Source organism: Brachycentrus maculatus, unplaced genomic scaffold, assembly GCF_059751285.1.
Source record: "Brachycentrus maculatus isolate JH-2025_06_01 unplaced genomic scaffold, ASM5975128v1 h1tg000175l, whole genome shotgun sequence".
Classification (NCBI taxonomy): Eukaryota; Metazoa; Arthropoda; class Insecta; order Trichoptera; family Brachycentridae; genus Brachycentrus; species Brachycentrus maculatus.
In genome coordinates this window covers 578,907-593,389 of record NW_028280927.1, presented here as the reverse complement: position 1 = coordinate 593,389, position 14,483 = coordinate 578,907, and the positions used below count along the sequence as shown (strand labels likewise).

General features: G+C 32.1%; 1 protein-coding gene across 1 annotated transcript; it reads right to left on the bottom strand.

Annotated features, from left to right (window-relative positions):
* Positions 1-2,737: 2,737 nt before the first annotated feature.
* LOC148308142 (uncharacterized) lies at positions 2,738-13,043 on the bottom strand. The gene is made up of 6 exons (XM_088262185.1): positions 12,690-13,043; positions 10,059-10,197; positions 8,719-8,877; positions 6,580-6,771; positions 5,167-5,364; positions 2,738-4,157 (listed from the first exon to the last, which is right to left on the bottom strand). Exons 1-6 carry the CDS (start codon positions 12,777-12,779, stop codon positions 3,796-3,798), a joined length of 1,140 nt encoding a protein of 379 aa, XP_088118311.1. The 5' UTR covers positions 12,780-13,043; the 3' UTR covers positions 2,738-3,795.
* Positions 13,044-14,483: the final 1,440 nt, after the last annotated feature.

Sequence of the window (14,483 nt, the reverse complement as noted above, 5' to 3'; positions counted from 1 at the left end):
AATGATCTGAATAAAAACGCTTAAAAACACGAATAACTTGAAATAAAATTTAAAAAAAATATATTAACAATCTGCAAATATCATAAGTTTTCTTTCATAAATTTAGATCGTGTATGAGCAATTTGTAACACCTTCTCCGTAGTGTAAGGGTTAAGTGATTGGTGCTGAAGATCCCGGGCTCTATTCCCAGAGCGGTCAAAATAAAGGAAGGTAATTTTTCACTCTTATTTATTTAATATTATCCTTGGGTGGTACCTAAAGCGCAGAGTACCTTTGTTTAATATAATTTACCATCAAGATAACACTGCTTCTATGCAGTGCCCTTTGTACAATTAGTGTGGTGAAGGGATAGAAGAAGAAAAAATACAAACCAAATCGTAAATTAGGCACAGAAATTTAAGTTGAACGAATATTTTTCATACAAAATATGAAAAATTGGGGACACGCAATTAAAAAATATAACATTACTGTGATTTTTCGCAATCACAATAAGTTTTATAATGGAAATTATGAATGGAAAAGAAAAGAAAATAATATGATATAATATGAATTTCTAAACTATATTTTTTTAAATAACATATAGTTTAGAAATTCATATTTTTTTGTTTTTGTTTTTGTTTTGTTTTTTGTTTTAAAAAAAAAAATTATTTTTTATTTAGAATTTCTAAACTATATGTTATTAAAAATCACTAAAGAAAATTGACATTAAATATTCAACGGGTTTTACTGAATCAGTCGCTTACCAACACAAACGGTTTCGTGTTCATTGTTGAAACACGCGAACCCAAACTATTCTGCTATAAATCTAGTGGTAATTTAGGCAAGGCTCGTATCGTGCTAACACCACAAATGATAAAAAGAACTAAACGATGCGGGTTTATATAAGAAAACAGTCTTTAGAACAATCCGCGTTTTCCTCAGATCTGGTTCTTAGAATCGGATTTACTGGTATTTAAATTTTTATGTAACGAAGAAATGCATTGCACTTTGTAAATTGCTAGGGTGAGGGGAAATGCAGTATGTATTCACCTGTTATGTTGCACATATTACGAGTACGCATCGGAGAGGTACTGTTATGTGAGAAGCATACGAGTATGTTATGTAATCCCAGGGTGTGTCAAGATACATGCCTTCTGACTTAGGTTTGATGTTATTTTATTAAAATAAATATTTTATTTTAATTAAGGTTTTTATGTGTCGTCTTTTTAAAATGGATTACAAACTTTAATACTTTAAAATAGTATTACACAAAGTGAACGATGAATAATAAAGAGAGTATATATTAGTTACATTACCATACCACAAAGTTAACAATGCTTTTAATATACAAAATATACAAATAGCCTTTCTAAAATTCACATTGTGCATTATACTTGTATCTCTCTCTTTCTCTTTAAATTAAGTAAGGTGTGTTGAGATGGTTTGGGCATTTGAATCGAATGCTTGAAATAATGATAGTTAAACAAATTTATGTCGCGAATGTTGGTAATAGAAGCAAAGGAAGAAAGAGGAAAAGCTTGGCATGATCAATTATTTTAAATACTCAGTGGTCAGGTCAGGAGTCGGAAAAACCGGCATGTATGGATGGGGCGATGCATGAATGTGGAAGAAGGGAAGATTGTTTGCAAAGAGAGATTGGTGTCGCGTTCTATTCTCTCTGCCTACTACTGCCTCTAGCGGCATGATAGTTAGTTAGTTTGGGTGTGGGTATATTTATAATAGACTTATTATTTGGAAACAATAATCACATTAAATACGAATTTGAACTTCCCAGATAAAGTAATAATAATAAAATATGTGGTTATGTTAGTTGTGACCATATTCTTGAGATATGTTTACATTTTATAAATATTTATTTCATCGTTTTCTCAGGTTACTCCAATTTGCGATCCAGATATTTCGCGGCATACTCTCACCTTTAGCAATTAAGGAAATTATGTCGTTCAAATAAGTGTAAAAGTTTAATTTATTTTGAAATAATATTTAATAAGGAATTTACGCAGTAAATATTCCAGAAAAAGTGGAGATTTAATAGGCAATTTGAAAAGGTTTTGAAAAAGTGCTTGAATAAAATGTGGATATTTGTGTAATTACAGTGAAAGCAGATAAAAGACGTTAGTATGTCTCAAATCAATAAATAATGCCTGTTTTTGCAAGTGTAACTATTAAGTGTTTTTCCAATGACTTATTTTTTATCGTATATTAACGGGCAAAACCAATTTGTACACAATATTTTACATGTATACTTTATGATAAAATAATGTATTTTCTCTTTTTAAGTATATTATTAGTTCGAAAAATACTTATCTAATCAAAGATGAACATATAAACAAAGGAATTATGCATTAGCCTGAAATATTGTAATTATTATTACTTTATAGTTAGGAAGTGACATATTCCAGTTATCGATATGATCTGCGAAATCATTGCCGATGTTTTGCATTCGGTGTATAGGAATACTGAATCCTGACACTGTCCGGCTGTTATTGCAAGAAAATATATTGTGGTTTCTAGTGTTTTTGGTATGAAACTATCCTTACATATCAGAATACCTCTCATATAACAGGCAAAGCGATCAGTTCTGCACGCTAGATATTTGGATTTGAGAGTAGAATATATTTGGTGGGATTCAAAGGACAAAAATGATTTCTAAGTGAAGGATATTACTACTATATGTATACATTGGAAAGGATCATTATTCTATTGAACTTGTATTTTACAATAAAAACAATAAACAAATATTTCCAAATATTTTATTAACATTTAATAAATAACAATAAATAGTTTAATAAATATCCTTACATATAAAACGGCTGTACTTTTGTTTGATGAATCGTGATATAATTGTTGATGAATTGCATAAATTGAAAGATTAGAGTCGAGTTCAAAAATATATTGTCAAAGCAAACGACTTAATGAAAGGAATGCGGGCTTTGATTAGTTCAAATTGTAAAAGCTTTTGAAGTTAATTACCAAGATAGTATTTAATGGTGTTGCGATATCGTAGTTAAATTTCTTGTGATTAAATACAAGAATAATTTCCCACCCTATGACTGTAATTTTATACTAGTTGTGACGATTAAGATCACTCTTGATTAGCATGAATAAATTATTATCTAGAAAAAGTTTTTAAAGTGAAAGTTCTTAGGCGACGATTCGATAATCGATAATTGGACAAGACAGAGAGTGAAATTTCAAGGATGCATCACTTTATTATGGACATTTCGTTACACGAGAGAGAAGAAAGATATAACGTAAAGCATTACGCTCATTTTTGTACGTTTCCTACTTTTGGATCAGAGAAAATGAATGACATTTAAACACAGGTATTCTGAATGGTTAAGAATATTTTTTTTAAGTGATGTTTTCATATAAAGTGAATATTTTTACTACCTTTGTTATAAAAAAGATATTATGCCAAAAAAAAGTCGTAGGTATGCATCTGAGGCACAAAGCTAATAAACTATATGAAAATTACATTTAAATATTATTATTGTTCAAGCAAGATTTTTTTAATGAGATACAAAATATTTTTATCTACTTTTTTGTCTTATTTGTCCTAAATTCATCAATTTCAATATTGATTTTTAAAAATAAATAAATTTGTTTGCATCATCCAAATAAACACGGCTAAAAGTAAAACTTTTATAAAATACATTTTAATAAATTAATGTTTATTACAGAAACATTTCAGTTTAATTAGTTTTTTGTTTCAAACGAGAAAACAAATGCAGCCGTTAAAAAAATATTACGCCGTTAATTTGATGGGATCAAATAAATAGTTCAGGTATTTTTTTATGTTTCATTATCGGTGGTGTCAGTAGTATTAATAGTAGTATCCGTAGTATTACTAGTAGTACTGGAATTATTAGTAGTACTGGTATTATTTTTATCTTCTGTTGGCACTTTGATTCCTAAGACCGTCGTATCTTCTTCGGAACTTTCTAGAAGCATGGACGAGTTGAAGTTCATGTCGATAACTGTGTCGTCCGGGGTTTTAGGCGATGTCGAGGTGACCGTTGGTGGGGCTAGTTCACACTGCCTGCCCTTGAAGCCCGAAGGACATTCGCACCTGAACAACCCGTCTTCTTTGGGCAGACTGGTGCACTTGCCGCCATTTTGACATGTTCCTGCATTTTTTTCGCAATGATTGAGTTCTGTAAAAAAATTTCAAGAAACTGATAGTAAAGTACCATAAACATGAAGCGCCCTTGAGATAGTATTTTTCAAAAAAGGCGCTTTATAAATTATCTAAATTTATTTTTATTATTTAAAACCTATTATGTTATTATTTAACGATCCATGTTGAATCTCTAAAATGGAAATTCATACACATATCGGTCATTTGTGATTACAATGTTACAATCTAAAAATAATACTTGACACTGGCAGAATCATTCTTTTACTGGGTGACTACAAATTAAAAAATAATAATAATAATATAAAATCGTTCTCTTTTTTAAAAATACGCATTTGAAGCATTTTATTTGGATCACTTTGATAGGTAGTCATACCGCTATATTAGTTTAGAGTTTAGAACAACGTAAAAGAAGTCTTCAATACGCTAATGTATGTACCTACGTGATTTTCACACAACTTTACTTTTAAGTTTCAAATTTGAGTTTTAGCGTTGTTCTCGTAAATGCGCTATCGGTAGAACATTACATCTTAGAATAACAAAATGTTATTGATTTTTTTTAAAAAGTATAATAAATAATGTGAATGCAGAGGTAATTAGAAAGTACAATCAGGGTGCATATGAAAAAGAAACATTTTATGGTAATGAGAATTCCAGATGTGAGAACACACATTGGACCAACAAAAATGTATCTTTTAACATTGTTATCAATTTTAACAACCAAAATTATTAATTAGGACACGTAAATCAAACAACATTACAAATTTTATTTGAAATAAAACCAATTTATCAATGACCACTCAGTGCGAGATTTGAGTTTCTTTTCACCAGAATGTATACATTCCATGTAATTACAGAAACTTGATTGGTTTTAATAACTTAAATATGATTTTAAATATATTTTGAAGGACCCGATATTTATAAAAAAAATATTCGTGACACATCACAAGGGCGCCGCGGGTTGGCCACCCATGCTTTAAGTAGTTAAGTACTAAAGTCACAGAAAAACACCGTCTGACGGATGGTACCTTGGTCGCAGAGCATGCCGCCCCAGCCGGGCGCGCAGAGGCAGTCCCACGGGCGGCGGCACGAGCCGTGCTCGGGGTGGCATCCCGGGTAGGGGAAGCAGCGCTCGCAGCGCTCGCCGGTCCAGCCCACGCGGCAGCGGCACTCGCCGGGCCGGCGGCAGTAGCCTCGCTCGCTATGGCACCCGGGGGCGCAGATCGCTGAAATAAAAGTTAGTTAAGTGTAATATGAAGTTAAGCGTGTTGCCTTCCTAGGCGCAATGTAAGTATTCCATAGAAATGTAAGTTAAGTTAAGTTAAGCGCTAGGGTGTCAGTTGTCCTGGTTATCCGACCGTGAACTCTAAAACTTATACGTTCCAGTAATTCCGGTGAATCAATGCATGAGTTAAACAATGTATAAAAGATGATCACATCTGCTGATTTTCTGTAATCCTCCGGAGACTTCATTTTTAAGAAGATCGTAGAGTCTATACAATTTGAGTGTGATCTAGGTCTAGAAGATATTAAGTTGAAGTATTTTAAAAATCTATTTTGAACTCATTCGATTCCTCATTTATAGATATCATAACTAGGATTCCAGACCTGGGATCCATATTCAAGGATGCTCTTAATTTAGGCACACCCTGTATTATGCCTAAATTAGGAGTTTTCATAGTATTTAAAGTTAAATACAAAAATAACGTAATGTGTAGGTCTTATCTGTGGACACGTTGCACGTGGCAACGAGGATAGCCTGGAATGACTGGTTATGATTAATTGCCTGGAGGGGAAGAGAGGGAGAGGAAGATCCCCACACGATGGACCGATCAATTTAAGACAGCAGCAGGCACCAGGTTGGAGCGCTACATTCAGCGCAGTCAAGGGATAACTGGAGAAGACTCATTGCTTCCACAAGGGTCACAACCCTCAGTAATGAGGTCCTTGACGGATAAGAAAATGTGTAGGTCTTAACACATATAAATAAGATAAAAAATATATACTTACGCTGTTGAAATGCGCTCCCTCAGACGAATGTGTGGAAAATCATTGTATGACAGAATTAAAAACGAAGATATAAGAATGGAATGTAAGGCTGAATGAGGAATAATTGAAAAGTTTAGGAAGAGTTCTTTACGGTAGTATGGACATGTGGAGTGAATGGATAACGAGAGAATGAGTAAGAAAATATATGTGGCGAATGTGAGAGGGAAAACAGAACGAGGACGACCGAAAAAGACTTGGCACGATCAGATCAATCAGAACCTAAAATCTGGCGGTGTCAAAATTCTGCGTAATCGAAGGGCATGTATGACTAGATGTATGGATGTGAAGGAGGCGAGGAGTGTATGTCAGGACAGAAGAGTGTGGCGTTCCATCCTCTCTGCCTACCCCTGGGGGGAAACGGGTGGTAGTAGCAGTAGTAGTTGTATACTTACGGGTTTGGCACAGCAGGCCAGTATATCCAGGGAGGCATTTGCATTCCAGAGGTTTGTCGCAGTATCCCTGCTGACAGCCAGGAAGAGGCTGACAAGAGCGACAGTTGGGACCGGCCCATCCCAAGCGACACGTGCACGCGCCGGGTGAATTGCAGTACCCTCGCGTCGGGTGGCAGTCGGAACGGCATAGGGCTGCAACATAATAATAATAATAACATTAAATAAAAATAAGTATTGATATATGTATCGCCTACTTTAAAAAACCGCCCTATCCAATTTTATAAGATTTTAAAATAAATACCCTATCGGAATGCCAATTGTAAGTTTTATTATTTTTTTTATATTTATATTCTTGAAAATCCTGCTAAAAATTTCTTAAAAAACCGCGTTGCATTTCAAATTCCGCTATGTCCAATGTTATATGGGCCTTCTGACCCATATCGGCCAATCAGAGAGCAGGGATAGGTCAAAAATTACGATGACGTCATTATCGGTTCGTGTCTCGTGTTTTTTTTAATACTGAAAAAAAAACTCGATTTCATAATATTTTATCTAAAAATAGACAAATCTTTGAAACATAAATGTTACCCGGAGAATTTCGCATTTTTTGTAAAATCGACTTACATGGATCTGGCGGCTTTTGAAAGTAGGCGACACATATCAACGTAGATGAAAATGACAAAGAAAGTCTGGGTATTTATTTAAAGGGTTTACGACCTATTATTGGCTGATTTACATAATCACTTTTTATACGTGTAACATTCACAAATTGCATATTATTTGGAGAAATAAAATGACTTTGTTTTTTGATCCACTTACAGATTGGTGTGTCTTAATATATGTTTTTTTAAATAACTGTTTAAAACATAAACTGACTCCAAATTTCATTAATTCTCAATTTAATAAAAATAAATAAATAAAAATTTTAAAGCAAAAATGTGTCTGTTGAAAGAAGAGATAAAAAACACATTTAAAAAAAACTAAAAAATAATTGGATCAAAAAACGAAGTCATTTTATTTCTCCAAATAATATATCACAATGATCCACAAAGTTAATGCTTTGAATATTCAAAATATTAACAAATTCCACCAATAATTGATTAGCAGAGACCTTAATGAAATGTATGTAAGATCCTTCCCGTATTGTTTTACATACTGTAGAAATTTGATGTGTTACTTGAGCCCAGTACAAAAAAATATTTAGATCTGTATTTGGTCTACAATAATGAACGTATCGACATGATTCATTGTTTCTCTGACAGGTGACACTTATACGTTCATTATTGTAGACCAAATACAGTTTTTTTTGTACTGGGATCAAGTAACACATCAAAGTTCAAGTAGCCCCGTTCTACGGTACCATATTACTGAAATACGCCTGAATACGCATATACTGAAAGACGCCTGAAATGTTTTCAGACGTCTCTCAAAAGACTATACAAATCCACCGAAAGGAACTATCTTAAGTTACAGTATAATTCTGTGCTGTAAAGACATTGTGAGTGGATAATTCATTATTGGATTCCAAATTTCTATCATATCATGCTTTCCTTTTGTATACTCTTTCTTATATCCTCAACTCCTTATCTGCTCCTGTATCCTACGTCTTACTTATTATTTATACTCAATTATGCAGTTATTAAATTATTTAATTATTCCTACTATTTTTATTTATTCCGATTGTTGCAATGTCTCCCTTCGTAGTGTCGTGGTTTGCTTACCACGCTGAAGGTCCCAGATTCGATCGTTAAAATAAATTAAAGTGATTTTTACTGTAATATTTATTCAATTTAATTCTGGATTGGTATATGAGACGCTGGGCGGATCACATTACATTCATATATTTATCGACCAAGAAAACACTGATCATAAACGATGCAGTGCCCTATACACCATTGGGTGCGGATTAAGGTTACAAGAAGAAGTATAAGTTTTACATAAGCAAACAATTTTGCATATAAACATACACTGATATATGTACTATCTGCCCAGTAATTTCAAACACCATCTAAACGGTACAAATCTTGACCATTCTCACTTTTTTTGTGTAGACGCAAGATATTCATTCATAGCAATGTGCATATCTATTATATAAGAAGTTTAAACAAATTAACAAAAAAAAGTTTGACAGAAACTTACGTTCAGAGCAGAAAAGGCCATCCCATCCCTTATGGCAGATGCACTCGAAGGAAACGTTGCAGTATCCATGCTGGCAACCAGGAAGAGCAATGCACTTGTTGCACCTTTCTCCGTAGAACCCTAACTTGCATCTGCATTCACCGGGACGTTTACAGTACCCTGGAATTAAATAACATGCATAATTATGAATTTTGTAAACAGCCTGATTTAGTCCTGGTTGATTCACCTACTCATTTGACTCACACACACTCAAAAAGTTACACTCGGTCCCATATAAAGCGCACTTAGAAAACATACAATTTTAAATACTGATAAAACATTAATTGACAATATGCTTTTCTGAAAACCATCACCATTATTGTCCATCCCCCTATTAAACCAAGTCCCACCCACCTCTACGTTAGTTTTTATAATCACCTGTCGATGTAAACACCTGTTATTTTCGAAACAAGTCGTGTGAAATGAAATAAAACTTACAACATTTTGAGTGTGTCCAAATACTTGTTCACAAAATCTGGATTATCTCCAATTACGGGAGTTATTTTCATATTATTTTTTCAAAAAATAATATGAAAATAACTCCCGTAATTGGAGATAATCCAGATTTTGTGAACAAGTATTTAGACACAATCAACATGTTGTAAATAAATTATCTGGTCAAATTATAAGCTTAATAATAAAAATGAAAATGGTATTTTCTGGCGTTTCTCATGTGTGTGATTATAATCCAGGATTCGGATCTCACATACTAATATAAGAGTTTCTGCTTAATAAAGAGCTTCTTTACATCTCACCAATAGATGTCTCTAGTGAAGTTCTAGTGATTCATGAACAAGGTTTCTAAATTGGTTCATATAAATAGAACTTCCAAGAATTTGAGTAGTGTGGTTGTCAATAATGGGTAGAATTGGTGAAAGTTACACGTGTGTAAAGTGATCACTTAAACCAGCCTATGACGGTCGTCAGCCCCGTAAATGCCCAGACTTCCATATTCTTCTTCATCTTTGATGAGATGTCAAAAAATAATATGAAATAAAACTTAATTAGTGGTCTAATACAAGTGTTTAATTTTTAATAATCAACTTGTCATTCCACAAAATTAATACCAAATCAACAAATAATATAGTCGTGGTATGCATATTACAAACCTTTGTAATCAAACTTTATTAATACCCAAACGATTTTGTTTATTTGGATAACGTTTTTCTTCTTCATCTTCTTGTTCTATTCTCATTACAATATATTGTACAATTTCTCCAACGCCACTATCATATATGTTTGTCATATTTGATCCACAATAAAAAAAATTATATAAATATTTTGTAGCAAGGGGATTTTACCATTGAGAGGGTCGCAGCCCCGTTTGCAGATTGGGACGTCACAGAGGTCCCCTTGCCATCCAGGAAGACACTTCAGTTCGCCATCTTCGTTACATTTGTAGTGACTGTATTCACTCTGAGAAGCCGGAATCTCACAAGCCTGGAAATATTTTTTCACAACATAAACCAACTGGAAGATTAGATCTACCTTACTTATTAAAATATAGTTTTACTCGGTAAATACCACTATTTCTTAAAATCTATTGCTACATGTGTTTCAATTGCATTCTTCATCATATTCAAACACCGCAAAAATGATGCGCAGTGCATAGAAACACGTATCACAATTAATTAAAAAAATAAATAGGTATAGGTGAATCAAGTAATGACATTAAAAATAAAGTAATTACGGAATGTTATTCGTGTGGAAAATTCCTTATGTTTTAGAAAAAAAAGATAAATGCAGTATATTTTTTTTTTGCAAATTGTATCATAGAAAAACGAAACGATTTAAAAATCAGAGAAAAAATACTACCGGGAAAATTTGTATTTTACTTGAATTATGTAAAAAATCACATAATTGTAGTTAGAATGGTGGATTCATACTCTAGTCAGAATGGTGATTTCACACTCTATTCTTCGCAACACCAAATGTGTTGAAAAAACAAAGAATAATATGATTAAAGTGACAACCAAATATTCAATTTTCAAAGATGATTAAAATATATGTTTATAATATATATGTAGGTAGGTGGGCTAGATGAGGGGATATATTTGCAATTTTTTATTTTGTTTGACTTCATCAATATACTGTTATTTTTTCAAAATTAATTATATACGCTTTTACATCTACACATAGGAAAATTCAATTTATTTGCTTATGCAAAAAACCGTTCTTTGTCAAAAGAATTTTTAAAACAACCGCTTTAATTTTATTGGTATTTTGATGATAATTATCGCCAAATATTACACTGCGTTTAGTTTTGCAGTAGACGTCATCTTCAAGGAATTTAAATATTTGTTCTCTGATTTGCACAACTTGTACGAGTACTGGTATCCAACCTCGAGTGCTTTTGATTGGTACTATTCTCCTATTCTTTGAACAAATAGCAGTACGTCTTTTATCCTGAGCTGTATCACTTGAGTAATCTATATCCCATTAACCTTATAATACTAAACTATTGTAAAAATTACGACGACAAAATGACAATTCCTATGTCTCCTGCTTCACAGTACCTTTCTAATACACTTTTCCCCTTATTACGTGATCTTACAAAACCAAAAATATTACTATAATTAAAATGTAACATTGTTTTAAAATCACTATAAATATTATATTATAACTTAATTACAATGTCTACCGGTTTCGAAGCTAACCGCTTCTTTATGAAGACTGATTAATCAGTATTAATCAGTCTTGATAAAGAAGCGGTTAGCTTCGAAACCGGTAGACACTATAATTAAGTTATAATATAATATTTATATTGATTTTAAAACAAAGTTACATTTTAATTATAAAATGGAAAATCACAAAGTTAGTGCTTCAAATATAAATTATAAAAGTATTACTATTATTTTTTAAGTAATAAAACATTTCGATTATCATATTTATTCCCGTTTTATTTCTATGTCGTTTTTTTACGAATGTTTAGTAACAACGTCACTCGCAGGATAGTTTAGTAATCTAGGGTTAAATATATTACACATCTAGTTAAAAAGAAAGGGAATTTAAAACTGAAATCATGTCGTTTTGGTGCACCGTCCTATACTCGTACAGCACTTAGGTGCAGACATGGATTGGAGGAAGTCTTACAAGACAACACGTTTTGGTAGCTCATTTGAATAATATATGTATATTTTTATCATTACAATCGTGACATCCATATTGATAAACAATAAGTGAAAATAAAATGAAAGTTATGCGTTGCCATAAAATATGGTATGGTGCTACAAATATTATTGGAAACATTACGGACCGAAATAATATTTTATTAATATAAAAATTAATAAAATATAAAAAAATGTTTTTATTTACCTAAAATAAAATTATTAAAAAAGGTTTTAAAAAATGTTTGGTTAAAATTTAGTCAAAATTAATACTGCTACTTAATTTTTTTCTCGCATTTTCTTTGATATCTTATTATTTACATGTATGCATGTAACTAGATAGCTCCTTTCTCAAAACTAATACTCGTAATAGGTACTAAAAACTATCCACTTAATGAAAATTCAAATCAATCGGATCTTTTCAAATTGAATATACCAAATTTTATGCTATTTAATTTTTTTTTTTAAATATTGTAATTTCTCATATTTCTTGTACAAAAGATATATACATTTTAGTTAAGTTTTTTTAAAGCATTATCTTTATAAAAGTAAACTAGTATATATGGTCAAGGTCAAGGGTTTTTAAACTGTTTGGATTAGTGGGCAGATAGTACATGTATTAAATTCAACATATAAAACTCATATAGATAATAGGAAAGGAGTTTAGGGGGAGACAGAGAGAATAATAATAAAAGGGATAGAGAGAGTAAATAATACACAATGAAGTTCTCGTATAAAACCGAAAATATATTTTTTATGATAATATTATATATTTACGATAAATGAATTTATTTACGAAAAATAAAATAATTGAACAACACGTACCTGCTTTTTCCATTTAGGTACAAACTTAGCTGGCCACACAGAGGGCACAATCACCAGCAAACAAAACAAAAATAAATAATTTTTAAACATGTTAACAATTCATTTATTACACTAAATATTTAGTTAATGTACAATTCATTTCGCCACTAAAAATACCCGGAAACTGCGTACTGAAACAACAATTGACCCGATTAATCAAACGCAGAGGAACTTATTGCAATGGAGTGCACTTAGTAAGAGTTTCGCTCGATTTGAACCGTGTTTGAGAGGTGATTTTAAGCACCGTTGACATTGAAGGTTGAAGCGAGAGGGGTGAAGATGTGAGCGTTGGAAGCACCGTTCCGCGATGACTGAAGAGATGAGGCAGAGGCAATGAACTTGGGAGTCGGGAACCGAACCAGTCTGGCAGTTCTAGCGGTCACGTTATTGATGTTGGTGCGTATATGTAATAATAACAGGGCGAACAGAAAGAAGAAAGACATTACAATATTTATATCTTTAATATTAAAAAAAAACATTGATTTTAAGAGTCTACTTAATTGTATTTCATTATTATTAAAAACATTTAAAAATGACATGTCGCTCACTCCTTTCAAGAACGTCATAAATCAACAAAAAAAAAATTCAGAAGAACGTTTTTAAAGTTTAAAAATATAATACAATGTATTAAAAATATCAAGCCACTTATTGAACTTTTTACTGTGCTACAGATCGGTTTAGGTAAAACCTGAAGGTTCTTTCTCCATTTGAAAAATATTTTCTTCAAAATGCAAAAATAACACATTCTGCCCTGTAGCGGGTAAATATTAAGTTAAAAATATGCCGCTTTTGCTGGGATATAGTATATTTTCTGGGCATTCCGAAAACATGCACAACTGAAAATTGACGATTTTTGATTTATGACGTTCTTGAAAGGAGTGAGCGATATGTGACAATTGTTTTGCCTTGTTATGGCATTTTCAAACTACTGTGAAGATTAAATGGACTGAGGGTCCCTATATTCGAATATATCGTAGTCGTACAGGAGAAAGTGACCAACTACCAAAACATAAAATGCTCAGGAGGGCCATTTAAGTCACTTTTGCTTGGCAACAAAAATAAACACCAATGCAGTTAGTCATTTTTAACGAGTCAATATATTAAACTTCCAGGTTTAAAATCCTTTGGGATGCGGCGTTTTTTGTATGAATTAAAATTAAAATTATAATTGAAATGGAGTTCTAAAAAGTAAACGTCAAATCTATAAGATACAATATTTGCATGTTGAATGTTTATAAATATTTATTTCACCCAAAAAATATTTCTTAGCGCCAGTGATTGACTCTTGATTGATGAGCGGTTATATTTAAAAAATAAATAAATGAAGAACTGAAAAACAAGAAAACCACTTTTCCTACTAGTATTGGATATGCTCATTTTATTATTCTACAATCACAATAGACATAAGGTGGCTTGGTGAGCTTCTGCAAAAAAACTTTTAAAAAAAACTATTTATAGTATATGAACGTTTGTATGTTTATATATGTACGGTTTTATTTTTAACAAATAAATTAATAGAATGAAGAAAAAATGCTGTAAATTTCTCAATAACATCGGATATGCTCATTTTATGATTGTACGATCATTTTCCTCTCAGATGTCTCAGTTAACCTGTACTCGAACCCAACTTCATAGAAACATTAGTCACCAGCCACCATCAGAAGTTGTGTGAATAAGAGATAGCTAACTGTTTAGTATTCCGGTGCCAACAGGTCGAGAAAGTTTGGATCATGCTACCTGTTCACCTCATTTCTC

Excerpts from the sequence above, each read along its gene's own strand:
- LOC148308142 (XM_088262185.1), bottom strand. The coding sequence starts at position 12,779 with ATGTTTAAAAATTATTTATTTTTGTTTTGTTTGCTGGTGATTGTGCCC. Across the intron at positions 10,198-12,689 it reads TACCTAAATGGAAAAAGCAG|GCTTGTGAGATTCCGGCTTC; the intron begins GTACGTGTTGTT and ends AAATATTTCCAG. Across the intron at positions 6,772-8,718 it reads TGGCCTTTTCTGCTCTGAAC|CCCTATGCCGTTCCGACTGC; the intron begins GTAAGTTTCTGT and ends ATTATGTTGCAG.